We start from the raw sequence: 25769 nt of genomic DNA on the forward strand, positions 1-25769 counted from the left end.
CTACGGAACATCTAATGTAATTCACTCGGACAGCATTATCTCCCACAGCCGCACAATGACTCCTGCTGTTCAGTTTCTCAACCCTCCGGCCCCTCAGCTGGCCGAGCAGCTGCACATTCGGCTGCTGATGTCAGGATGTTTCGCTTTTGTGCTCCGAAAACCAGTTCATCTCGGTGTCCATTTCAGCGTCGCAAGTCTGTGCATGTGTGTGTGTGTGTGTATAGCCCAAATCCTCATGCCCTCCCCCGTAATACCCTCTGTCTGGGAGCGTTGGGGGCTACGAGAAGATAGGAAAGTAATAACCTGCGAGCCCTGGTGCCCTGTCAGCACGGCTCAGTCTCCAGAGGGGCCTGCCCATCGTGGACAGCACCCATGACGACGCAGATTACACCGCATGCCGCAGCGAGGTGGCCACGTGGAGTCAGAGATTACAGCAGCAGAGCTACTGTAATTCCACCATCTATTAATGCAGAGCCGTGACCCCCATCTCCAGTCTGGGGCCGTAGTGGGGCGAGCACACAGCGCACTCTGGTGGAGAAATACAGACACAACCATTCACCACCAACCATTTTTTCTTTCTCTCCGTTTTAATCTGATATTAAAACACTTTACAAAGTCCGTATGCAAATACCCTCATTTGTTAAATTAAATTATTGGAAAAGCACAAGTCCTGAACAGGTCTTTGTTGGTGTGAGCTAGAGCCATGAGCATACAATATTCCAGGTTTGCATCTTGATCAGAGGCCAGATGAAAAACTAATAAATAAAACTACTTTAGAAGTGTAAAAATACAGGCATACCACATTTGACATTAAGTATATAAGTTCTTTTATACACTGACACAAAGAATCAGTCCAGGAGCTCACACTACCTATGATAAAAAAAGAAAAGCAAGAGATGTTCACTTAGAAAAAAAAAAATGAAAAAGAAAAATTGTTTTGTTTATGAGACCAGGCAGCAAGAAACCACTGACAGGAGGATGATACAATCGCATCGAGAGGAATTCAGTCTGTTCACTGTGCACAGTATGACCAGGTTCTAAAGAAATGTTTAGAGAGTGGGCATCTTTCCCTTCCTGTAGTCCCTTAAAGGACGTCGCACTGTGCAAAAAACAATACGGCTTGGACGCGGCGCTGCGACGCGACAGGCAGTGCAAATGACCTTGGCCTTAAATGACGGCAACACTGTAACTGGTAATGAGCCAGAACTGATGAATCATCAGCACCATTGATGCCTCCCATGAGGACTTGACGGCTGCGTTCTGTGTTCATGGGGCCTCAAAGGATGATTCTGTTGCTGGTTAACAACGTTGGTCTCACCTCTATTTTTTTTCTTCAGATTTGGCCATCGTTTTCATCAAGTGATAACACCACAGCACCAACCGATGTAGTCACTGAGATCCGGGAATGCAACATGCTGACGTGAGTGGTGAGATGATCACAAAGGCTGTAAACAAGGAAAACAGTTTTGCAACATTATCTAAACCAGGGGTCTCAAACTTCTGTTGCGCCACAGAACAATTTCTATTGACAGATGTATGGACTGATGTCAGGACCAAAATAGAAATTTGACGCAAGACCTTGACTTTGAGGCTGCATTCAGGTTGATTTTTAGCTAACAGTTAAAGGGGCAGTAAGCGATCTTGGAGAAAGCTTGTTTCTGTCTTTGTTGCTGTCGTCGTGATTTCACTGCTCTGGCCGGACCGTGGCCAAAACCCCGTAGCTGCAGCGCCACCCGCCAGCACGTCTCTTGAGTTCTCGACCATTTTTTGGTTTTTTGATTTACAGAGCCAGGGCTGAGTCGAAAACCCACATTTTTTTCCGCCACACACTCTGAAGCGACAGCTTGCGGACGGTGAGGAAATATTCGCTGATGTTTACAAAATGCGTATTGCTTTAGAATCGCTTACTGCCCCTTTAAATCTGAAAGTAAAAACAAAGTGAGCACACGGTCAGGTTTAAAGCCGTGTGAAACTGTTGCATTTATAGCAGGCTGGACCTGAACCGCCATGTCTGTCTGTTTACAGTAGACAGCTCAATTTTCTAGTTTCCCATCGTTTCCTCCTTCGAGTAAGTTTGGTTCGCCTGCAGGTGTGTTTGCAACCTCTCTCCGACTCTTTGGACTCTGCTGACCTCTGCTAAGCGATGTCTACGTTGCCGGATGTCAGCACTTGATTGGTAAGTACAGAGTTAATACATTGCAGACAGAAACGATGGCCAGAACTAGAAAAACAAGAATCCAGCCATGATGAACTGGAACTATCCTTTAAATAACCAACACTCAGGAGCATATTGATCTTTGTAGTGAAGACTCTTTCTTTCCATAAAAATTAACAAAAAGTTGAGAGGAGCATGTACATACACACACGCATACACACACACACGCACACACGCACGCCAAAAAAAGTGAAAATGACAACCCTCGTGCTTGGTCTGAGGCAAAGTCAATCTGTGGATTTGGAAATTCGGTGTATTTACACTTTCACGAGTCTCTGATCACTCAGTCCGAATTCATACCTGCTTGGCTGGATAAAAGAGGAGGTGTGTCTCATTTCACCTTGTTTTCTTCCTGAGTGTTTTCTTCTATCACCACTATCTGTACACTTGATAACTGTCCGCTGGCATCCAGCTGCAGCCCCTGAACCCCTTCAGTCTGCGCCTCCTGAATTTGGCACTGCGTCTCCTCCCCTTCGGCCGCCATCGTCAACGCCACCCCGCTCTGGACGACCATGTCGGCCACGTCTCTGCCTGACGACTCCTCCGTCAGCTGCAGCTCCATCACCCCCGCCGACTGCTCCACCGGAGCCGGGTTGATCTCGATGACCGTGTGCTCCTGGCCGGTGTCCACCTCGCCTTGCATCATCTCCTGCTGCACCAGCATGGTGCCGTCCACCACCTGGCCTTCTAAGGGGACCACCTCTGCACTGCTGCTCTGCTGGCTCAGGTGCACCAGCTCCAAGGGGCTCATCATCGTGCCCAGCTGGCCGGAGTCCTGCACAGCGGTGGTGCCCACCAAAGTTAGGCCTGAGGACGGGTGCAAGGTGATGGTGTCCGCCTTCCCGTCCCCGGTCACCATGTAGCGGGTGAAGAGCTGCGAGCCAGCGGGAAGCAGCGTGACCGTGTTGGAGGACTGGCCGAGGGAGGCGATGGGTAGGCCGGCCACGGTGAACGGCTGACCCATGGAAGACAGCGAGAGGGGTGAGAGAACGGTGAACTGCTGGGGCTGCAGGGTGGCCTGCTGGCTGACGGGGGAGGTCAGGAGGGTGGTGGTGGAGGCGGGCCTCTGCAGACGAGGCCGCTTGGTCGGGCGCTTGGTGGGAGTTTTGTTCTTGGCGGGCTGCGGGCAGGAGAGAAGCGCTCGCACATGCTGCTGCTTCCTCTGTTCCTCCAGCTGCACCTCCAGGTCTACACAGAGCAAACAACAAGGACCGACAATAACAGCTGAGTGAAACAACAAGTATTTCATGATCATTTTAACGCCCAACTTTCTTCTTAATGATTTTTTTTTCCATAACTAGATTTTGCATGCCCAAATAGTTCTATGTGACATCAATATTTCAACAGTGATGGAGGGCAGGCTTACACCAGCACATGTCAAGTTCAACATCTCAAGCAATTTCACATCTCAAAATGTGTCAGACACCGAACTGTAGCGGGACAGCGTCCAGAACATTTGGACCAAGAGTTGTGCATCTTGACTGTGTAATTCATACTTTTTAAATCATTTCAGGTCACAGCAACACACAACGATGCATTATCATCACTTTGAATATCAATTTTAAACTGGAATTAGGATATAGGAACTAGTTTTTCTCTCAGAGCGACACCTAATCCACAGTAATCCACTGGCAGGTGGCACAACCAGAAGACGTTTGCATTTGTAAACATTTCACTGCACAGTATTGTCACAGATTGTACTACAAAATACTACATGAAGTACAGCAGCGCTGTAACTATTCATCTCAAAGTTTAGCCAAAACTTAAATTCTCCCTATTTGCCATTCATACACAGAAGGGCTGTCACAATTTTTGATTTTCACTTCAAGTTTATCACGGCCAAATTAATTCACTATAACGATATTATCATGATATCTGTAGAAAGTCTGAATAATAATAATAATTCTAATAATAGTGTCAGACAATTTGTTTTTTATGTCATTTTTAGCAGAGGAATTCAGCTAAAAAAACTACAAAATACTAAGAAGATTGCGCTGATAGATGATCTTTAGTAATGTAATTGTAAAATTACATTTACTTTTCCCCGCTATAGTTTCATGTTTGCGTCTCCCACATACAGCACTGACACACACACCTACACACACAGTGAAACCTTAAGTTGGCACTTTAAGATAATTCTGATGTCTAGTTCTTGAATACAGGAAACGCTACTCATTGCTGCTCTTCTTGCTGTACTAGCTGCTCGGGTGTGACACACTGAGCCATAGCCTGATTCCACAGACTGTGGTTTCTGTCAGGATCCCACGGGAATTAAAAAATGAATCTTTGATAACAGTGGATCAAACGGTGTAACTGGCCCCAGCTTCAGTGTCTTGAGACACAGGTCACATCAGGCCGCAAGGTGAGCTGTGGATTTGTTACAACTTCGCACTTTCAAACTCAAAGTCTCTTTTTTTTGCAAACACAGACATGAAAAAAACTGTTTTACAAAAGGTGCTTTACAGAGTACACAACACAATTTGTCTTCTCTAGTTAACTCCCTGTGACGACTACGTGGATTGCAGTGATTATTTTAAAGTTATAAAACGGTGTCTGGCGACACAAATCTTAACAAAACATCTAGAGCTGCAACAGTTAATTGATTCATCGATTAGTAATCCATGAATAAATTAATTGCCAACTATTTTGATAATCGCTTAATCGTTCAAGTAGTTTTTATGAAAACTCTCTGATTTCAGCTTCTTACATGTGAATATTTTCTGTTTCTTTGCTCCTCTGTGACAGTAAACCAAATATCTTTGGTGTGTGGACAAAACAAAACATCATCTTGAGGTTTTGGGAAACATGATCGATAATTTTGACCTTTTATGACATTTTATGGACCAAACAACTAATCAATTACTTGAGAAAATAATCGAAAGATTAATCGATTATGAAAATAATTGCAGCCCTAAAAACATCCTATTCATCTTAGTATTTGGACTTTAAGCTGTTATTGGATGTTTTGTGTGAGTACATGACAAGTGTACGTGTAGATGTGGATAAGACATATTAAAGGAGCAGACTGCCTACAATGCCATTTCATTGTGCCCCATGTCTTCTTGTCACTCTGCCTGTTCTCTTCTGCTCCTCAGGTTCCAGGGATGCTGAGGATGAGTAAGCAGTTGGCCAAAAAGGCCAAAGTTTTATGGTCGCATTTATTCCTCTTTATATGAGAAACTGGTGGAGGGTGATAAAAACGCCAGTGATTCCCTTTGGGACACAGACTTCATGGGGTGTCAATAAGCTAATGTCAGCTGCTGTGTTTCACTGTGCCGTCCCGAGGTGCGTCTGGACGCCGCGGATCAGGAGAACCTGGGCCGACACACACTCGGAGAAAACGCAGAGCCTCGTTTTGTTGTGTACTCACTGCTGAGCGTGTTGAGGATCTGCTCCTGGTCGGGATCCGTCTGCTGCCGCCTCCTCTCCAGGATCCTCTGGACCGAGTCGAGCAGGCCAAACACTTGGGCAAGGTTACTGAGCACCGCCACCTCTACCAGACAGGAATCTGGGATCAGTGCGGCAATCAATCAAAGGGTCACTTGGTCAGTCAGAAAGGAGGAACAAATTCAGCCGCCTAACATAATCACTCAGGAGTAAGTATTCGGTGATTGAATTTATAGAAATTACATTTGTAGAAAGCAGCAGTAGCTGCTCTAAAAGTGTCCGGTGTTTTGCCTTTTCATCCTTCAGCTTCCACCAGCAGCTGAATTTGTTCTTTCTTTCCATTTGTTCGTGCACGTTTGCCGAGTCCTGCACGTGCCCTGTTGTGATAATGCAGTTCCCGGCAGCCCGTGCACTTGAGCATGAGTCTGTACCTGTGTCCTGTAAGGCAGCCAGATCCCGGAGCTGCTGCACGCCGTTCAGCATCTCAAGCAGCTCACTGCTGATGTTGGTCACCACTTCACCCAGCAAACCCACATCGGCAATCCCCTTCCAGAAGTTCAGCGTGTCCTCTGTGGACAGACCAAATGATTTAAAAAAGACAAGTCTCAGTCGCTCTGCGTTTGTTCATGTGCAGGATTCTCCACTACAGGTCATCGTTAATGTGAAACGTGGGTGTGTTGGGGCCATGCGCTCCCTCTGACCCGAGATCTCGTTGGATTCCTTCTTGTCCGCGGACTCCAGTGAGGCCGAGCTCCAGTCCAACTTCCCGCTCAGAGCTTCTGGTCTGTCCTCGCCCACTGCCGCGCCATTACCCAGAACCACCTGAGCTGCAATTTTATATAGGAGAGCACACAGGATGGGACACGGATTAACAAAAGAACTACTTGTTAAAATGTGTGCCGGTGTCAGCAAAGGCATATTCCAGTGTCTGGGGTGCGAGGGTCTGTTGTTTGTTCTGTATGAATTTTACCTTGAAAAGCTACATTACGCTAATAAAGTCAGTTCAACAGAGAGGGTCAGAAGTCCAGACACAGTTGGTTGTTCAGTACATTAAAAAAACTTGCAGCAAAAATTTGTATATACATATAAAAATAAATAAATCTGGCCGTGGATAACTTTAAAAAATTGTGAATAATGATACAAACGGTGCAGTCAATGTGTCAAAATACCCCAGAATCAGCTAATACTAATACACCAACATCGTATCCCATTCTTCTCGTTACTTTTTGTTTGTTTCAAGAAGAAGAAGCGTGAGATACTTGATCATAGGACTTCCGACAATGTAGATGATCGTAGATCGTGTAAAGTCGCGATGTTATGGCCGTGGTATGTTCTCACCTTGAGAGGACGTGGGCGTGATAAGTCCGCTGCCATCCGGAGGGAAGCGCGTGTTGTTGATGAGAAGGTCAAACTTGGTGCTGCGGCACGTGTTGGTGCACAGTGTGCTGTGCTGGTAGAAGTCGAGCTGTCCTGAGTCCATCATTTTTCTGGAGAGCAGAAAAGAAGAATGTCATTAAACAGTGATAATATATAATACATATAATCAAAATTAAGATTTGTTTTTTTTCACCAAAATCAAACAGCTGACACACATTTACATAAGTTGTTGCAACCAGAGCTTTCCTGGTGTTTTTTGGAGCGTGTGCTGCCGGCGCAGTGCGTGAACTGATTCCTGAAGGACTTACCCACACAAACACATCTGGGCACTGAGGTTACAAAAAAGTACAAGGATCCCACAATCAAAGCAGTGCAATGGCAGAATGCAGTTCTTGTATTTAAAGCTGTTCTGTTTCATACTTTTCTCAGAAATCTTTGCAAATACTGTAAAGCTCAGGACAGCAACAGAAAACGTGCCGTCTACACACAGGAGCCATCTTCTGTCTGTAGTCGATGGCGTCTGGAATCAACGGCGGTCGTGAGGTGCAGAGCAGAGAGAGACAACATTTCACGAAAACAAGCTGCTTTATTTGTAGAATGTGACTTTTACTGTCAGCAGAACTTTACAAACCGCAGGATAATTGTCACTTTTCATAAATAATTCAGATGTGGAAATCAGCGAGCAGATGGTGCCTTCACAAACATCTGCCGCTTGTCTTTGTCACTTTGCCTCCATATATTGTGTAGCAACACAACTAATCACACAATATACTGTGTTTTGATTGAAATGAAACAAACAACTTAATCAGAGCCCATTCCGCTGATGTGACTGTTGGTGCCGCAGCTCATTGTGCATATGGACCAATAAACAGCCCCCGCATTTAAAGACCAATAAACATTAATGAGTCCAAAAATGAACTTCTTTGTTTGTCCAGCGCTCTGCTGGTCGGTGTTTGGCCGATATGAGACATATCGGTATCCGCGTAAATGTTTGCAGGTATGAAAACTTTTATTTGACAGAATTATCAGTGCAGAACAGATGTGCCTTTATGGTTATATTTTAGGTGAAAAAAGGATATTTATATTCTTGATTCAAGTTCTGTATATTTGATTAAAAAACGTTTATGGTTAATTTTTTTTATTACACTTCTTTGCCATAAGGGTTTGATAACGACGTCTTGGGAACCATTGCCAATTTGATATATATATTGATGTTGGAAGTGTTTTACTCTCTAATACTGGCATCGGCCCCGAAAAAATCCATATCAGTTGGACTCTGCTGCAGATTTAGATTATAATTTTCACTGGGTTCATCACTACTGAACAAGCAAACGTGCTCACATTCCATAGTCATTTGATACTATGTTTTTAAAAGTTTTGATTACTGCGACTTTAAAGAAAACATAAACCCGATCGGGAAAGCTGGAATATCTGTTCACCACAGATTTTTGGTGTCTTCAATGGCTCCATTTTCATTTTCACAAGATACCGTTTAACCAAGCATGCAGCAGCATATACAGTGGGGAGCACAGAGTCGTTAGCGTCATTTCATTAAAAGCACAGTTTTTTAGTCAAAACATAGTGTGAGTCACATCACATAAGAAAGAAAACCTGCGTGCGGACTGTGACGGTGGCTGACTATAATGTGAGGTGCACTCAGCGTGTTGAAATGTGGCGTTTGGTTCACTTATTCAAGCGTAAGACCTCTGACCTGAGCATGACTCCACCCATCCTGATGGCTCTCTTCCAGTCTTTCAGAGTGGCTTTTCCAGAGATGTGCACAAACTGCTTGGGGCTGATCAGCTGGTCTTCGTACTAGTGGAGAGAGCATTGATAAATAAACAACAACTTTGAGTTCATTCGGGACAAATGTTTAATAATGTTACCATTTTGTATCAACAGGAAGTGTGCTTCAAATTTAAAACTTTTACAAGTGCTGACAAAATGTTTTTCCACCGCTTTTCACATTTATTTCGTTGTGTTGTATCTTTTTGGCATGAAGTTCAGCTTTTTGTCAGCTATAAATTCTACATTTCTGTTGTGTACAGAATTGTGGGCAGGATTTTTTCAGGGCTGATCAAGTACAAATTTAATTCACAGCAGTATAAAACAATAATTCCTATATAATTAAGTAAATGTCCTGGACCAGGAGAGGGGGTAGAACGTGGATGGATGGAATAGTGATTTAAAAAGATTAAGTCATATAAAGTTAATTTGAGTTTTTGCTTGATCTCTCTTGTTTATGTCTAGGCACGGAGTTTGCTAAATGGTGAAACTCGTACATAACCCTATGTTTGAAAAATATCTGCCAAAAAATCCTATAATTAAAAAAAAGAAATATTTTGTCATCAGTATAAAAGAGAACATTCATCATATTAATTATTCATAATAGACTCAACCGAGTCAGCCACAGCACAGGCCCACTTACGGTTGTGATTTAATCAGCACAAGGCCATAGAAGCTTTCAAGTTTAAAGTGAGATGAAATAAATGGGCGCAGTTATTCGTGGATACATATCAGCAGCACATGTTTGTTTCCTGCTGAGTGACTGACTATGCAGAAGCCCCGTTGCCATTTAGCTCTGTGCAGGATTTTCTTTGAACAACATTTGTAACCGTTTTGTGTTTTTTAGTAATACATTTCCTGGGACATGTTTTCACTCAGAATACATTTGCATGTGGATGAGCCTTTGACTCCTAACAATGAAACCATGATGCTTCCGCGTGGACTTAAAAAAACATCATGAATCAACCAACCTTCACACATTTGACGTTGATTCCCGGACACACAAATTTCTTCACGAGCAACAAAGCTTTGCAGTCGCCACAAGTTATGGGACAGCCGATTTCTACATCATCTCCCTCCGTTTGTTCTAGAAGAATGAAAAGATGCACAACATTTAGACATGAGTTATGTAAACTACAAAATGTACACATCAATAAATTCAAGTTGTCCAAACATCACTCTGATGATCTCTTACCTGGATGTGCTTCGACAGCCATGACAGCTGCATCTGTCTCTGCAGATTCATCTCTGAAAAGACAACGGTTGAGATTTTAACGTTTCTCCTAGATAGTACAGATGGTATTTATCCATGTTATATATAAGTTTCAATTTAAGAGGAGCACTCCTTGTCCTAAAACCTAAAAGTGGCTGATCCTCTGGCATTCCCGTCGCTGAGTTTGTTGTGTTCAATTGTTTTGAAATGACCTCAACTGTAGGTTCCGTCTTAACTATTTCATTAGGTTACCCCTTTGCTACAGTACGTACCCAGCGTTGATGGGTTGGAGCTGGAGGATGACCTGAGTCTTATTCGGGTCATCGAGGTCACCCTCTCCATCTGCCTTCACCACTACCACCTCCCCCATAGACACCGTGACCTCATTGGTGGTCGCCATTCACGCTCACAGTAGACTTGAGAGGGGGGCCGCTTTCACAGAACAGCTATCCAGGGGTTTGCTCATCTGAAGGAGGACGGGGAAAAAAGAAAAAAGAAGGATGATGTGCTTTTCATGTGATGAGGAAGCAGAAGCCAAGATTCCAAACTTTTTTTGTTGTTGATAAAAAACCTGTATGGGTCAAAGTTCCATTAAAATTAGTTCCCTCTGTGGTTTGGGAAACATCACCAAGAAATATCAAGTATCAGAACTCAAAATCTCATTTTTAAAAAAGACAACCTTTAGAGTAGCTAGTTAACTTGTGCGCAGGTTGTAATCAAACTACAGTTGGAACTATTGAAAGTATTAGTTTTTGGCGAGTCGTGTGAAACAGAGTCTATTGATTTTTTAAATTTTTAAATATTCATATTCTGATAAATTATAAGCAGTACTAAAATAGTAAAAATAGGTGTGTCCTATTTTGTTGGGGTATTAATACAATTCAGCATTGGCTTGGAGTCAGTGGGATACATGACATGGAACCTATAGGAATGAACACACTGTTTTTTCAAAATATAATTAATCATACAAATATATATATATATATATATATATATATATATATATATAAAATATAGAATACAGAAGCAACACTAAAATCCAATAAATGAGAGATGTGTCCCTTGCAGTCAACAGGACCACATTAATATTCATATAAAAATATGCTACACAAAAGTCAAATAAGAAGAGGTGTGTCCTATTTGTCTAGTGTAGAAACATCTGGGGGGTCAAATTACATGGACGCTATAGACAAGTTTGTTATATTTTAATTATTAATATTCACATTAAATAGATGAAATGCAATAAAAACAAGTGGGTAAAGTCGGTGGGGAAGCAACACAACTCAGCAAAGGTTTTTTTATCACATTGAACCGATTGAAAATAAATGTTTTCTTCTATTCAAACGGGAGTGAATGTATTCATGGTCCCAGGACGTGTCCACTACACCCAAAGTGTTTATCCGTGGAACGTCCAACCGCAAACTGACTTCACCGCCGTCCGACCACGAGCAATAGACATTATGAACCAAACTTCATTCAGAAATGTGTCTTTTCTACGTTTACGTTCAACTGACAAACAAAAATGACTGTAGCAATATCAAAAATTGTATTTAGTCAATGATAAACAAAAAGGTCATATTTTAGAACTGATTCGGTGAACCCAAAACTTATTAGTGTCTGTGAGTTAATATGAGAAATACTAACCAGCTTACATATGTTCATATATACATTTATATATATATAAACATATCAGGACCACAGTGACTATATCCTGTCTGGTTATCATCTGTGCGTGTCTGTCGAAGCGCCGCACTTTTTTCAAAACTGTCTTCTTTTTGTTTTGTGCAGAAATGTAACGAGAGCACTGCGGGGTCTCTCTTCTTGCCGCGCGGCAGAACGCGCAGCTTTGTGCGGGACGGCGGGGACGCGACCTGGCATGAGGCGGGCAGCGCACCGCCGCGTCCACGGCCACGCGAGTGCTCGACGCACCCGTTCGGAAAATAAAGAGGGCCATTTTCAAAAAGTTGTGCGGCGTAAAAGACGGCGGCGGAGGGCAGCCGCTGCACACACACACACACACACAACCACACACACACGCGCAGGCACAGATCGGCTCGGTAGCCATTACGGCTCTAACGCAAGGGCGTAAGTTGACGTCCTGCGGCCGTGGACTGTACCAGTCGACTGCGCCGCCCGACGCGGGCGAAGCTTTGCATTTACCAGTGCGGCGGTTACGTGCCGCTTCCCCGCGAACCGTGCGTCCCTTCGTAACTCCGCATTTCGACTCTCCGCTCCCCCTCAAAATGACGTCTCCCTGTGCGGCGGCACGTACAGCAAACAACGGCGCGGCGGCGACGGCGCTGCCCCTCCACTCGGCGCGAGCCCGCCTCGCCGAACCGCCCTCCGCGAAAACGGCCCGCGCCCCGCGGCCAGAACCGCCGCGAGTGTCGTTCCGATCGGTCGGTACTGGGCCGCCGAGTGTACCTAGACACACGTAGTCGTGAATTATGTCGCTCTTACCGTTTTATGAAGAGAAACGCATCCCTAGAATGTGGAGAGCCGCGGCGCATGCGCACTGCGCTGATGTAGCTCTGACTTCCTGCTGAGCAGCGCTCGACTTATTTTCACTCCTGTGAACAAGAACCGGCAAAAATCAACCACGACTCGCTGGATTCACTGGATTCAACACGTCGTTTCTGTTACTGACGAGGGCGGAGGGACTGTACATCTCTACACAATTCGTTTGTTTCATTCAAGTATCCCGATCAGGGGTTTAACTTGTGTCGGTGGGTACATGACATGCTGCCGCTTGGTTGGAATTTCAGCAATTATTCTAAAAGTTAAGGACACAGTGATATTACGGTGAACACAAACTTCACATGTACCCAGATCACACATCTGTGACGAGAAGGCAGAACAGACGTTCAGATCTGATATTATTTTTAACAATATTTGTTGGGGCGCCCGGACAGATGATCACTAGCAGCCCCAGTTTTCAAAAATTATGCTTCCGAAATCTCTTGATAGCGATTCCGCAAGAAACATGGTGTAACCCACGATTCCTGTGCCAATCACGGCAGAAGCCCTTTTTAACGAAAAACTACAACACCCCTCTATCTGAACACGGGCAGTGTGTTCCTCGGTCAGAGGTCCAGGGACTGATTAAATATAGTGTGTATAAGTATTGTATAATTTAGTTATTATAGTAATAAACAATCGCGTATCTAATGTGACAAATGTAGAAGCGACTCTTATTGTCATTTAAGAACAGCTGTTTGTGTGTTTTTGACCAACAAAGGGCATGATGGGTAAAAAAAGGCGGAGCTTAGCAACTAGTGCTGCGTTCGGGTAATGTAGGGAAATCAACGAGCACCCAGAGAGAACACGTGATGACTGCAAAACCACATTGCCATTGTACATATAATTAAGTGAGAATAGTTACTACATTGTGCTATTATGTTCCAATTGTGTGTTTAAAAAAAAGGTTAATTGGTTGTAGTTGTTAGTATAAAATGATTCCAAGGTACTGAGGATACAAACTCACTGTCTGCACGTCTTTTCAGAAGAACATGAAGTCTGTTGATATGAGGTTGATATGGGCTGCACTGTAACATTGAACACAGTTTTAATTTGCACGACATAACTGTACAGCTCCCAGTTGATGGAGACTACCTACGACTAGACTATGTATTTCCCACTGGACCTGATTGTAGCAAAATGTCATCATCAGTTTTTAAATCAAATACTAAACTAATGTAACTCTTTCTTTGGGTGAAAGGTGGTATATGGCAGACTTGGCCCAGTCTTTGTCAAAACATGGCCTTTTTAAAATCTTGATTCTCATAAATAAATTCAAAATAACCAATCTAGGTCACGATGATCCTCCTCCAACACGTCAGCAGAGGGCGCCAAACTGAAAGAAACAAAAAGATATAGCCAGGCCAACATTATTCTTTGGGCATCTTTTTATTCAATTTTTTTTAACCAATCAATAAAATCACATCAAATTAAAGAATCCACTATACATATATATAAAATAAATAACATTTATTTAATAAAGCTGTGAAATGTGACCATGTGGCTCTGGCGCTGTACAGTTTTGTGCTATGTACCGTCCTGCATGTCTTTCAGGTACAGAATGGGATTGGTGGATAGCATAAAATCATTAAATGTATGGTTCAACATTTTGGGGAATTAGCTAATCATCTGTTTTCCTGATAGCGAGACAAGAAGATCATTATCGATATTGAGATTTCATGGTCAATCTTCTCGAGTCTCCGAGAGAAAGGGAACAAGCATATTTACAGAAATGTTTAAGAGCTCCCTTTTCAGATTTCAGTTAGAGAGGCAGAAAGTGGACCTAACCCCTAAGATTACAAATGGAGCTGTAAGTATATTCAAAAAATGTAATTGGTAGATATTGATTTTCCCACTGTTCACTGAGGAGAGGAAAGTATATTCTTCCCATGTGAGTCCTTCAAAAAGCACAATGGTTCTTCTTGTGTTTCCACAGTTGTCCTTTAAATTCAACCCACTCGCCACCGTCACATCATTTCAGGAATAAGAATCATGCTCATCGGAGAACAGTTCGCTGACAACAACGCGCAACAGACTAATTTAAACAATATCATACAATGTGACCCTGTTTACATGAGGGACCAAAGTGAGGAAGATAGTTGTAGTATTGAACACAGTCAGACTGGCTGTCAAATGGTGATCCTGGATGGACGTTCGGCAAGCCCACGATGGAGTTCTCACCTTCACCCTGAACGTAAAATGTTAACATCTGATTGTCAAACAAACAGAAAACATATATTGTATATAGTATGCTGAATTTGAACCTGACAATAACGTGTGGTTGTTCACCAGGAGGAATACCAGTTGAATCTGTACAGAAAAAGAAGAGATATAAATAAAGGGATGGTGCAAATGTATTACAATACATTCCTTACTGAATACAAAACTTCAGCCACAGCGTACAGTACGTTAACTCTGTCACCCATACAGCATTTATCGACTCAAAGAAAAGAAAAAAGTACGCTTTATCACATGAATACAAAGTACAAACTGCAGAATGTCTTGCTGGTTACAGTGTGAATGTGAACAGGAATTTTCCCGAGATGTCGGTGAAAGGTGATTGACAGTGATGAGAGGTGAGGCTAAGTGTACTGTGGTCTATTGTACGCTGCTGACTCGTAAACAGATTATTAGTGTCTGCAGTCCAAAGACTCCATGAGAGCATGTACATGATCTTCAGGCTCCATTACAGCTGGTGTTATTCATGTAACAAGTCACTAAATCCCCCAAAACTCAGTCATGTGATCAAAATTCTAACATTACTTAGTTGACAGAAGAATTTCAGCAACTTAAACAGCAGCTCTACAGTTCAGATTTGTATTCCGGTGGATGACAATGCAACCCACACAGGTCAGCTGATGTTCTGTAAAGTCAGATTTCCATGATTAACAGTGAGCATGTTGATACAGTAACTTCCAAGAAATTGATCTACATGTTGGAAAATACTCTACCAAAACACTGTTTAATTTGTACCCAAATAGATTTATGAAATGAATGTTTACTTTAAGATAAGCTCTGCTAATGATTCTTGGCTATAGATTCTAGTTACCTACTTTCCACACAGAAATTGAGAATACATCGATTTTCTAACCTTATTTCCTAAAATGTTGAACTATTCCTTTAAGGCCCTGACAACAGTGTCCCTTGCTAAAACCCAACCCGGGTGCCATGTTTCACAGCATGTTTTGCGACAGTGCCGGGGCCCCTGTCGATAATTAGCATTTGCAGTTCCTAACTAATGTGGTGTCCTCGGGTTTGACAATTCCTGACCTGGTTTTCTATGTGGAAGCCAGACTTTCCAATTTTCCTGCTTCCTGACACCAATTGGAGCACAACATAAAGTGAGCAGCACATCCTTCTGTGCTCGTGGATGTGATGAGTTCCTCGCCGCCTCAGGCCCGAATGTAATGTTGAGCTTTGAATAAAAGAAGTGGTTGTTTGCCAATGCTGCAAACAACTGCAAAGTGAAACTCAAACTCCTCTTTTTTGTTCTTAATCAAACACACCTTTACTAGTACTGATGACATAATTAAAGGTTTGATGACCGAGAGATGAATCTCTGATACACTTGATGTCTTGCCCCTGTTGGTGCTATGATACATATCCCTAAATAGGACCACCTATGCTAATTACAATGGCCCGTCTTTATTTATACACCTTAACTAGAAATATTCTCTATTTTTTTTTTTACAAAACATCACTCATGTATTCACAGAATGATCAAAAATTGAAGTCAGTTTGGCGCAAGTGCACGTACAGCTTACAGTAGCAGGAGGAGCACATTGAATTTATATGGTGACACTTATTGAAGAGTGCACTGTGTCTGTTCACAATATTAATTAAATAGCTTTAAGTGACCTTTTAGCTTTCATCTCTACAGAGTTCACTATTATTTACAAAATTACTGTCACTCAGGATTGCAGGCAAAGCATTGCACAAACTTGGACAGTATCCTCAAAAGGAGTATTGGCTACACTCTCAGTCCCGAGACCTGATCACCTCTACACGGTTTCTGTGTTCTTTTAACCTAACAAGGTGAGAATCAGCCTGCTTCGTGCTACACCGTATGGAATTACAGATACAACTTGCTTATAGGATACACACCAGGATTTACACTACCGCCCATGTTTGAGAAGAAATCTCCATTGTCCCACACACAGAGAGGGCACAAAGCACGAGGTGAGGAAGTGATGGACGATGGTACCATGAGATGCTGATGCCAGAGTGACTTGTTTGTGTTGGACGACTGTGAGGCGATGCAAGCTCTTGGGGTGACGGGACAGTGTTTGGACACGGAGAGTTCTCAGTCAGCAGTGGCAGCCCTTTTCAGCGGTTGCCGTAGCCAGTTGCTCTTCGTCCTCGCCCGGGTACAGGACTTTGGCAGTGAGGCCGCTCTTCACGCCATCCCATCCGTCGCGGGTGACGATCTCCCCCATCTTCATCAGCTCGTAGATGTCTTTGGTCAGCAGCTCAAAGGCGCGGTCCACGTTGCTGTTGCATTTGGCCGACGTCTCCACGTAGCGAATTCCCAGTGCCGCCGCCAGCTGCTCCGCCTCATCTCGGGTCACCCTGCGGTCCTTGTTGAGGTCGCTCTTGTGGCCGATGAGGATGTAGACCATGTGGTGGGGCAGGATGTGCTCACTCACCTCCTTGTGCCACTCCCTCACGTGGTCAAAGGTCTTGCGATTGGTGAGGTCGAAAACGAGCAGCCCGCCCACAGAGTTGCGGTAGTATGACGTTGTGATGGACCTGGTGAGTAGACAGGTGGCATGTAAGTCAGTGACAACAAAATCATCTATGACAATTATAGTCCTCTTGACTTTGCCCTCATAGAAATCTTAAACATCTTTTTGGAGAACATGTCAAAATCCTCCATTAAAATATTCCTAGCTCCTTCAATGATTATTAAGACAAGTCCAAGTCCAACCACAAGTCCAGGACCAAAGTAAAGTCAGTGAAAACAGGTCAGAGTCTCACAAAAAGTCCAAATAAAATCACGCAAAAGCGAGTCAAGTCGTGAGTCTGTCAAGATAAAGTCAAGTGCTGAGTAGCATCTCCTGTGTCAAGATGTTAGTAATACGTGCATCTGTCCTGTTTACTTGAGTCTCACAGTGGTTAAAACCAAGTCAAGCCTCAGGTGCTCATTTTTGTTAAACAAGTCCATGTCTCAAGTCTACAGATTCGACAAGATCCAGGAACAAATTCACCCAGGGTCAAAAATATGCTACAGGCATGAGCCCCCAAATCAAGTCCTCTAAAGAATCGCCCCCTACAGAAGGTGCGTGTGTGTGTGTGTGTGTGTGTGTGTGTGTATTTTGATGTTACACAGATATATTAAGGAATGTGCACCATGCATGCACAAAATCAACTGAAATTAAAGGTATTGAAATGGAAATTTGAGAATGTGCAATGTGCCTCAAAAGAAACACCGGCGCTTGCTTCACATATACAGTTACACAGTGATTCAGGGGTCATATTCAGTTGCTTGCCCTGGTGCCCTGGTTGGCATAAATAAAGGTGATTTAATACAATTAGTGAAATTAATCAAATTGCCACAGACTAGACGGAATGGGATCTTTGGGTGTTGGACGTTTGGACGTTTGAACATCTCTGTATATATGTACATAGCTTTTTGTAAACAGTTTGTTCCTGTGTTTTTAGCCACCCTGTTTGATACTGTGCTGCTGTGACAATTGAATTTCCCCGGACAGGATGAATGAAGTTGTCTATTCTATTCTCTCTATTCTAGAACACAGGCCACGCGTCTCGATTTGTGCACCGGTTAAAGAATCATCAGTTGAACGTACAAACACTTCCCACAGTCAGACCTGTTAAGCAGAAGTGAGAGACTCCAGTGTGGTGAAGCCTTTGGGAAGAGCACCCTCAGAAGCTCAAGCTTCAAATGAGAAAGCAGATCTGAGAGCGGAGGCTCCAGTCAGAGAAAGTGCTTTAAAGGGAAATCATCCATGACAGCAGGCACACATGAAACAAAACGAGCAACAGGGCAGATGGATGCAAAATAAAAATAATTGATTCGGATATAGAGTTGTCATCTCTGCGTTGCCCTGGAGACTGTACAGAACACTGTCAGGGAATAAAATGGGGCCTAGATATGAGGAGGGAGCCCATCATCCGTGAATGGATGCAGTGATGCCACTCGATCTTCCCTGTCCCCACACAGGCCAGAGCATCATGAGATCCAGGCCCGCGACAGTGTAACAAGGCCTCTGCGCCGTTCAACGACACGTCTCCGCGGTGGATTAACGATCGCCTGCATTTTGAACCCAGGGTGATTCTACTCGGACCCGCGACTCCCCCCTTGCTCGTACCTGAACCGCTCCTGGCCGGCCGTGTCCCACAGCTGCAGCTTGATCTTCACGTCGGGCTCGAGGTCCAGCGAGCGGGCGTAGAAGTCCACGCCGACCGTCGGGTCCGCCACATCGCTGTAGATGCCGTCCGTGAAGCGCTTCAGCAGCGACGACTTCCCCACGGTGGAATCCCCGAGCAAAATGATCCGGAACTGGTATTGCCACAGAATGTCCATGGCATGACTGGCAGTGTCTCCCGCTCTCTCTGTGAATGAGTGTGTGAGTGTGTGTGTGTGTGTGTGTGTGTGTGTGTGTGAGACAAAGCCCTGATCGCGGCGTGTTTACAATGTCGCCCCGGCTGCTGCTGCCGCTGCCGTCTGATCAGGGAGCGACGCGGAGCGCAGCAGTCATGTGACGGCTTTACCTTTGCTCCACCACCGCTACAAAACCTGCTGCTGCCGCTGCTGCTGCTGCCGCTGCCGTGGATCAAATGAAACTATGGGATGTTAGGAAATGTTTCGGGGATAATCTGGATTTAAAGTCATAATGCAAACATTCTTGTGGGGGGGAGGGTCTTTTGTCTTGTGTCTCGCCTTGTGTGGGCACATTCAAGTCGGTGCAGTTCAAACATCAGCACGGTCGTGTGGGGGGCAATATTTCAATAACGGTTTCGTTTAAAAATATATATATATATATATATATATTAAAAGAATCTCCATGTCGTTGTAGTCCCGACAGACTCTGCAGCGGGTCGCTGTCCGTGGTTCTGAAGTAGAACCACGCAGAAGCTCCATCTCCGGCCTCCGTGTGTCTGTTTTGATTCGCTCAATGTATCTCGTTCTGTCTTTTTTTATGTGGACGTGTCAAATGTAAAAACTACGTTTGCACTTGTGTGAAAGGTGACGACGCAACGACCTCCAAGACAAAACAAGCGTCGCTTAGAGACGACTGCTCTCAGGCAGCTTGGGAATACATATCCCGGCATGCAAAGTGTGCTCCACGTGAGCTCTGCGGGCCAATCAGCGGGGCCGCCGCTCGGCGCCGGCCTGTATAAATGCAGAGCGGACGCTCCTCCCGGTCCCTTCCTCTTCTCGTCCTCCTCGAAGCGACGGACGTCCACGCCTCACCGCGGTAAGGCCTCAACCACGCGTATCCTCTGAACTATTATTTCTGTGTACACGTATATTATTTGAGTTGGCCGCCAATATCTTTTGCGCACGCGACTTGTGAAGCTAAATGTTAACCACATACTTCAAGTATTTAGTGTAGCCCGAGGGACGGACACTGCGACTACACTAATGCTAGCACACGCAGCCTGCTGTCGGGAGGGGCTTGGGTTTGGCTTTCGCTTACAATTGTGGAAAACAAACAACTCTATACCAACTTTTGCACGACATGGTTAAACCACGTTTAACATCCTATTTGAACTAACGCACGGTTAGCCTCGGCTACTGCTAAAGGTTAGCTATAGCGCTGATGATTGGGGCGTGTGGACCACGTGGCCGAGTGGGTCATCTTCCTGCACGTGGTCATTTCATGGAAAATGAAAAGCAGACTTCATTTACCCAGTTTAGCAGTTAAGCCACATTTGACGTTTGCTTATTTCTTTCTGCAACAACTCTTTATCAGACTTGACTTGAGCGGACCATAAAGTCTACTCCTGAACAGGGATTTTTCTTTTAAATGCAGAGTTCAACCATTAGCCATCATTCTTAAATTTATTAAGGTCTGATTTACCTGATTCATCTGATGCTGCTGGCTTAACGAGGAACTTCGTTTTTCTTTCCAGATTTGAACCGGCCATGGCGCCATTCGCCATCTACAGCCATGGAAGTCTGCGGACAAAGCCGAAGGTATGATTTATTTTCTCTCTTGGCGTTGGTGCCACAAGATGGGCTCCTATCGAAGCCGTTCGTGCTCTCATGTAGCAGTGATCGGTCAACAGGAAGCCGAGAGGAAGACTTTCACCGACGGTCGCTGTTCAGTTTGAAAATAACTGTTTCAGCAACATTAAGGGGAAGGACACTTACTCTGATCACCACCCATGATTGATCACATATTTAAAACTTAATTCTTGTCTCTGCAGGTATTGGCTGTTGCCCGTGGGAAGTCAAAGTGCAGGAAACGCATTGCTTGCGGGTAAGTTCTCTAGCCACATAAAAAAAAAGAAATAACCAGTCCTGGCTGTGATTACAAACTTGCCCTCACTGACATAAGTTATGATTGATGTACTTATAACTGAGCCACATTTTCAAATGTTTGTTTTTAAGTAGCGATACATTTGAAACATTAACTGATCAGTTTCTGTTCTGCAGGTGACTATGGCTGACAAAGAAGTGGATGAGGAAGCCTCATGTCGAGGTGAATATGAGCAAGTTTTTCCTCTTTTGGGCCCCGTGTTCAAATTTGCAGCATGCTATCCTAAGGACCGGGGCTTGTCTGTAGTCTTAGGTGCTCCAAGTGCGTGCAAGAGAACGGGATGGTCTTTGACTGTTGTGGCCCTGTTCTGCCACCAGCAGCCACTCTACTGTCCTACAGATGTCAGCTTTTCATTATTCTAACACTTTACTTTTTTTTTGTGCAGGCATACGTCTGATGATCTAAAGTCTACCGTCGGGCTGTGGGCTGTCAAACCTTTCATGGTTTAAGGTATGTAGAATACATTTCCACACTGCCTAAGTTAATTTGATCTATGATGAGCACAGACTATTTTGTGAACTGCTGGATGACACTTGCGGATATGGGACTGAGATCAGCCTTAATCAAATCTGTTCAGAGGATGTTCTGGAATTATGCTAAATTTTTGTTTTTTTTACTTTCAGGTACACTGACCTGGGAAGCCTTGACCTGTCTGGGTGGGCTGCTGCAGGCCGCCCACAAAGGGCAACAGTCAACTGTGAAGCTTCACAATGTTCTGAGTTAACAAAATGGTCATGAACTGTAAATTACGATGCAATAAACAACTTGTATACTATGATTTGAGTCCCTAATTTTATTAATCAGATATTCAGCTTATTCACCACCGTAGTATGACAGGCTATGAAAGTTCCCATAACATTTGGTCAGTTAATGCCAGCAATGTACACTTGTTTTGACAAAGAGGGAACTTCAGTGTCTTAGTGGAGTCATGATAAATCTTAACAATTAATTTGTGATGTCCATTTTGGATCCACCATTTCTAGATTATGCAATAATGACATGACGGATCATTAGTTTATTCTCGTCATTGCAGAAAAATGTACATAACTTGGTTTGCATTAGGTTTTGGATCGTTTACCCTAATAACCAAGGCTTGGAAGATTTTAAAAACGGAAACATTAAGATTACATTTCAGTTTTGTATTTATGGCCATATTACTAATACATTCATTTGATAGCCTAATTTGACTGTACATCACAGGGTTGAGATTTATATTGAGCATTATTAGACAGTGGACAAAAATGTCTCAGGCCTCAGGGATAAAGGAACTTTAACAAAGTCTTAAATGTTTGTAGTTCAGGTAACAGTACACAATTACAAGGCCACAGTAGTAAAAGCTATTAGGGGAGGTAAAAAAAAAGATGGTGGGGCTGGATCAGCATGATGAACATCAGTTGTCATGTCCTGAGTGTCTATGTAGCCAAATGAAAAAAATATTGGGCTCAGATCCAAAATGGGTTTGTTCTCAGCTGCTTTGACAGAAAATGTCTCCCAAAAAGTCAAGGTTTCTGCAAAATCAAAAAAAAAATGACTTGTATTGCTGTGAACAAGTTCTTCAGGACCATGTTGATCATTCACTTGAGATGGAAGGCATTTTCAGTTCCGATATGTCCGAGTCCGGTGAGCTGCTGCCACTCCGGTCGCTATATGTGTCCCTGCATCGAAGACAATAGTTATGGTTTTAGATTTTTGGGACGGGAATTGTCTAAAAATGCAGTGTATGTGTAATTTTCAGTTGCTGCTGTCTTTACCGTGGAGACATTCGGCAGCCCTTCTGTAAGTAACTCTGCAGCTTTCCGGCAGCAGCCAGCAACAAACCAAGATAAGGAGGTGATGGTTTTATGGGGCGAGAGGTGAACTCTGGGTGGTACTGCACTCCTATAAAATATGGATGATCTGAAAATAGAGGACAATATCTTCAAAAGACTGTCGTGGAATTGCTACAAAGAAAATACTCCAGACAAGAATGGCATGTCAGTGTTTCATACCATCTAATTCTATGACCTCCATTCTTTCTCCTTCCACATCTTGACCTACAAAGCGGAAACCCTTCTCTTCAAAGTGACTCTTCAGCTCAGGATTGACCTGCACATGGACAACATAGTTTCATGAGTTTATTGTAAACCATGTTTTTGATGCTGCGGACAACCATGGAGGTCAACGAACCTCAAAGCGATGTCTGTGCCTTTCCTCCACATAGTCTGCGTCTCCATAAAGCTTGCCTGGAATACAGAACAGCCCTGAGGACAGTGCAGGTGCTACAACACGTCAACATTTGGCTGAGAGAAAATTTTAAGTTTCTTACGCAATACACTGGTGTCATTCGTGAAAATGGTCCGCCTCTTGCCTAGTCTCATTGTCCCACCCATTTGCCCGGGGTTGTGTTCTGGCATATCGATCACCTGCAAAGGTCCAAGTTTAAATCTTTACTCACGTCAGGTCAGACTACAACAAGATTATTTCTGGATTTATAAAGAACTTACCACAGGATGCTTCGAGTCTGGGTCAAATTCTGTTGAGTTGGCGTCTAAGTACAAAACAGGCAAAGATATGGTTATGTTCAAATGTATTCACCAGTCACTTCTACCAAAACTTTGGGTGGTAAATATAGTAAGACTGTCTTATATAGAACTAGATAATAATTAAGCAGTTTAAATCACAACTGAAAAACAAATCCAGTAGAATTGACGGCGTTGACACTAGATGTGCAACAACTACAGAAGTGGTGTTTGACTCATCTGGTGGTGGGGGGGTATGCTTCTATATATTCGAGTACACATGTTTTTTGCACTGTTGTACGGATAGTGCTGCAAAACCAGGGGTGACCTACACTCAATACGGTCCCTGAATGCATCCAGACGGAGGGCTGCTGCTTTTGGTTTGGTGTACAACAAAAGTTTGAAAACAGCTGAATTAATGCTTATTCTAAAGAGAGAAAATTAAAAAGTGGTGCAGGCTGTTCCGAGATCTCAGGTGGTCAAATTTCTGTTTCAGGGGCAAACTCATTTTCTATCAGACGTGCAGCAGCTGTAATTCAACAAAATAGTATTTCCTTTTAAAGTCAGTATTATTTAACCCAACCGCGTTGTCTTCAGCACAGTTGTCATCAAAACCCTCACAGGAGATTTGTGAAAAAAACAAAACATGCAAGAATCAAAAATCCCCCGTCTAAATATTTGTCCTTGGTGATATTCTGAAATGCCATACACTGGTCAAGGCTGATGGAAACAGGATCGTTGGGTAAATTAGCCGGGATGTCATCTATTATCTCACGAACGCGAGCGCCGACAGTGGGTGGTCCATTTCGGATTCTATCACACTATAGACTGTTCACGTTACAGCGCTTTACCTACTTTTAAATGTTCTAATTTAGGTTTTTTATATGGTTTATTGGTTAAGTAAATAATTCAGGAGACGTTGGGATACACAGACCAGAAAAGGGGGACGTCCCACACATCCCCCCTGGCAAATCGCACCGTGTGTGTGTGTGTGTATATATTTGCTACTCGGAACCATTACCTTTCCAGCCAAGTGTGCTTCTGGCAAATTCACATACGGCCAACTGCATTCCTAGACACACACCTGCAGAAACATGTAGTGTGTTCGCTGTAACTCAAGTCACCTCATCTGTAAACATGTACATTTCACATGCGTTACATATAAAGTAATGTGATGTTAAAGCAGTGGGACCACATAGTCCCATGGCAGCTGTCCTGTACCAAGAAACGGTTTCTTCTGTATCCTGGCCCAGTTGATAGCATGAATCTTTCCTTCAGTTCCTCTGACACCAAAACCTCCTGGAACCAGGATTCCACTGATGAGAGAAGAAGAAGAAGAAAAAGGAACCGTTAATGAAACTACAAATCTAATAGCCAGGCTGTGTGACTTACAGAAATGAGGCCTCAGGACTTACTCGGCGCTGCAGAGTTTCTGCCAAGCCTCGTGGTATTTCACTGGCTCCTCCTGCAGAGTGCCTGGCTCCAAACAAGCTGAGTCTATATACTGAGGAGGGGAGACATGCAGGCTTCAGAAGGACATTAAGACAGATTTTCCATGTCAAGATGCCAGCTTATCTGTCACTTTTTAATAAGATGCCATCACTGTGATGCACACGAGTGATTATATAGTCAATGGAGGACTCCCGCCCACGCACTGCTGCACTGACCACACGCCTAAACAGTCGGGTGTGGTCCTGGATGTCTGCGGTTGTTCATGTGACCACACAAAAGTGCGATGTAGCAGTATGCAATAGAGAGCTTTCAAGTGCGTCCCCTGTTTTACATTTTAAGTTATTTTAAGCCAAATGTATGTCGAAAAACAACCTCATAGTATTTTACATCTTGTCTCTTCCTGTAAAACGGTTCAAGTCGTTTGAGGACTCATCCTGCACTCAGTGGCATTTACTAATTTTGTGTCCAATGATGAGGCTTTCTGGAATTTTTAACTCTTGCCGGTTAGCAACTGGCGCACTGGGACTTGCGCTGTTCAATTCTTCGGTAAAATCTGCAAGCGTAGGCGAAGGTGGTGGCGAGAACACCTACAGACTTCAGAGAGCAGGCTGCAATCAGGACTTTTTACAGGTTGAGCTGCTAGTTACCGTCAACTCTGGCAATGCGGAGTGAGACAAATCCAGCGCTATTGACTACTGTAAATGCCAATCAATATCCACGGCAACAGCTTTGAGTTTTTACCAGACACTCCTAAATATGCAGAATCAACTATTGCTCCGTCTTTTTTCACAGGTTTTAAAATAGCAACTTCAAAGCTT

General features: G+C 43.7%; 3 protein-coding genes, 1 long non-coding RNA gene and 4 other non-coding genes across 13 annotated transcripts in view; 4 read left to right on the forward strand and 4 right to left on the reverse strand.

The window, feature by feature from the left end:
- Positions 1-566: 566 nt before the first annotated feature.
- gmeb1 (glucocorticoid modulatory element binding protein 1) lies at positions 567-13054 on the reverse strand. Of its 5 annotated transcripts, XM_035635602.2 has the most exons (11): positions 12803-13054; positions 12438-12547; positions 10250-10443; positions 9960-10012; positions 9736-9851; positions 8691-8794; positions 6941-7089; positions 6304-6429; positions 6034-6171; positions 5586-5723; positions 567-3403 (listed from the first exon to the last, which is right to left on the reverse strand). In XM_035635602.2, the coding sequence occupies exons 3-11, from the start codon at positions 10375-10377 to the stop codon at positions 2547-2549; spliced, it is 1809 nt and encodes a 602-aa protein (XP_035491495.1). In that variant the 5' UTR covers positions 10378-10443; positions 12438-12547; positions 12803-13054; the 3' UTR covers positions 567-2546. The 5 variants fall into 5 exon arrangements, with proteins under 5 accessions (XP_035491495.1, XP_035491498.1, XP_047187771.1 ...); XM_035635605.2 differs by having other exon boundaries at positions 5586-5708; positions 12438-13054; XM_047331815.1 differs by having other exon boundaries at positions 12438-13054.
- Positions 12874-13008, reverse strand: LOC118311795. Its single transcript, XR_004794079.2, has one exon. It is a non-coding gene; the product is annotated as a U11 spliceosomal RNA (small nuclear RNA).
- Positions 13055-13949: 895 nt separating the features above from the next.
- On the reverse strand, positions 13950-19362 carry rab42a (RAB42, member RAS oncogene family a). The gene is made up of 2 exons (XM_035635610.2): positions 18824-19362; positions 13950-17243 (listed from the first exon to the last, which is right to left on the reverse strand). Exons 1-2 carry the CDS (start codon positions 19036-19038, stop codon positions 16802-16804), a joined length of 657 nt encoding a protein of 218 aa, XP_035491503.1. The 5' UTR covers positions 19039-19362; the 3' UTR covers positions 13950-16801.
- A 436-nt stretch (positions 19363-19798) lies between these two features.
- On the forward strand, positions 19799-21776 carry LOC118311589. The gene is made up of 6 exons (XR_004794023.2): positions 19799-19933; positions 20592-20655; positions 20889-20941; positions 21118-21163; positions 21387-21451; positions 21625-21776. It is a non-coding gene; the product is annotated as an uncharacterized LOC118311589 (long non-coding RNA).
- LOC118311806 lies at positions 20694-20830 on the forward strand. Its single transcript, XR_004794090.1, has one exon. It is a non-coding gene; the product is annotated as a small nucleolar RNA SNORA16B/SNORA16A family (small nucleolar RNA).
- Positions 21212-21342, forward strand: LOC118311791. The gene has a single exon (XR_004794076.2). It is a non-coding gene; the product is annotated as a small nucleolar RNA SNORA44 (small nucleolar RNA).
- LOC118311800 lies at positions 21487-21560 on the forward strand. The gene has a single exon (XR_004794084.1). It is a non-coding gene; the product is annotated as a small nucleolar RNA SNORD99 (small nucleolar RNA).
- A 220-nt stretch (positions 21777-21996) lies between the features above and the next one.
- ctps1a (CTP synthase 1a) overlaps positions 21997-25769 on the reverse strand; it is a 41926-nt gene continuing 38153 nt past the window's right edge. For both annotated transcript variants that reach the window (XM_035635607.2, XM_035635606.2), the window contains exons 10-18: positions 24915-25003; positions 24721-24815; positions 24521-24583; positions 23485-23528; positions 23307-23403; positions 23168-23223; positions 22990-23086; positions 22753-22897; positions 21997-22656 (exon numbers count right to left, since the gene is read on the reverse strand). In XM_035635607.2, the coding sequence (XP_035491500.1) occupies positions 22572-22656; positions 22753-22897; positions 22990-23086; positions 23168-23223; positions 23307-23403; positions 23485-23528; positions 24521-24583; positions 24721-24815; positions 24915-25003 (771 nt within the window). In that variant the 3' untranslated portion in view covers positions 21997-22571. The remainder of the gene's footprint in view (positions 22657-22752; positions 22898-22989; positions 23087-23167; positions 23224-23306; positions 23404-23484; positions 23529-24520; positions 24584-24720; positions 24816-24914; positions 25004-25769) is intronic.

This window comes from Scophthalmus maximus, chromosome 5 (assembly GCF_022379125.1).
Source record: "Scophthalmus maximus strain ysfricsl-2021 chromosome 5, ASM2237912v1, whole genome shotgun sequence".
Classification (NCBI taxonomy): Eukaryota; Metazoa; Chordata; class Actinopteri; order Pleuronectiformes; family Scophthalmidae; genus Scophthalmus; species Scophthalmus maximus.

Bases quoted from the DNA above. Each gene is read 5' to 3' on its own strand.
- rab42a (XM_035635610.2), bottom strand. From the start codon at position 19,038: ATGGACATTCTGTGGCAATACCAGTTCCGGATCATTTTGCTCGGGGAT. The intron at 17,244-18,823 runs GTACGAGCAAGG...TCTACTCACCAG, and splicing joins GCCGGCCAGGAGCGGTTCAG to GTCCATCACAACGTCATACT.
- gmeb1 (XM_035635602.2), bottom strand. From the start codon at position 10,377: ATGGCGACCACCAATGAGGTCACGGTGTCTATGGGGGAGGTGGTAGTG. The intron at 5,724-6,033 runs GTACAGACTCAT...CACTGATCCCAG, and splicing joins GGCTGCCTTACAGGACACAG to ATTCCTGTCTGGTAGAGGTG. The intron at 3,404-5,585 runs GTGAGTACACAA...TGCTCTGTGTAG, and splicing joins GATCCTCAACACGCTCAGCA to ACCTGGAGGTGCAGCTGGAG.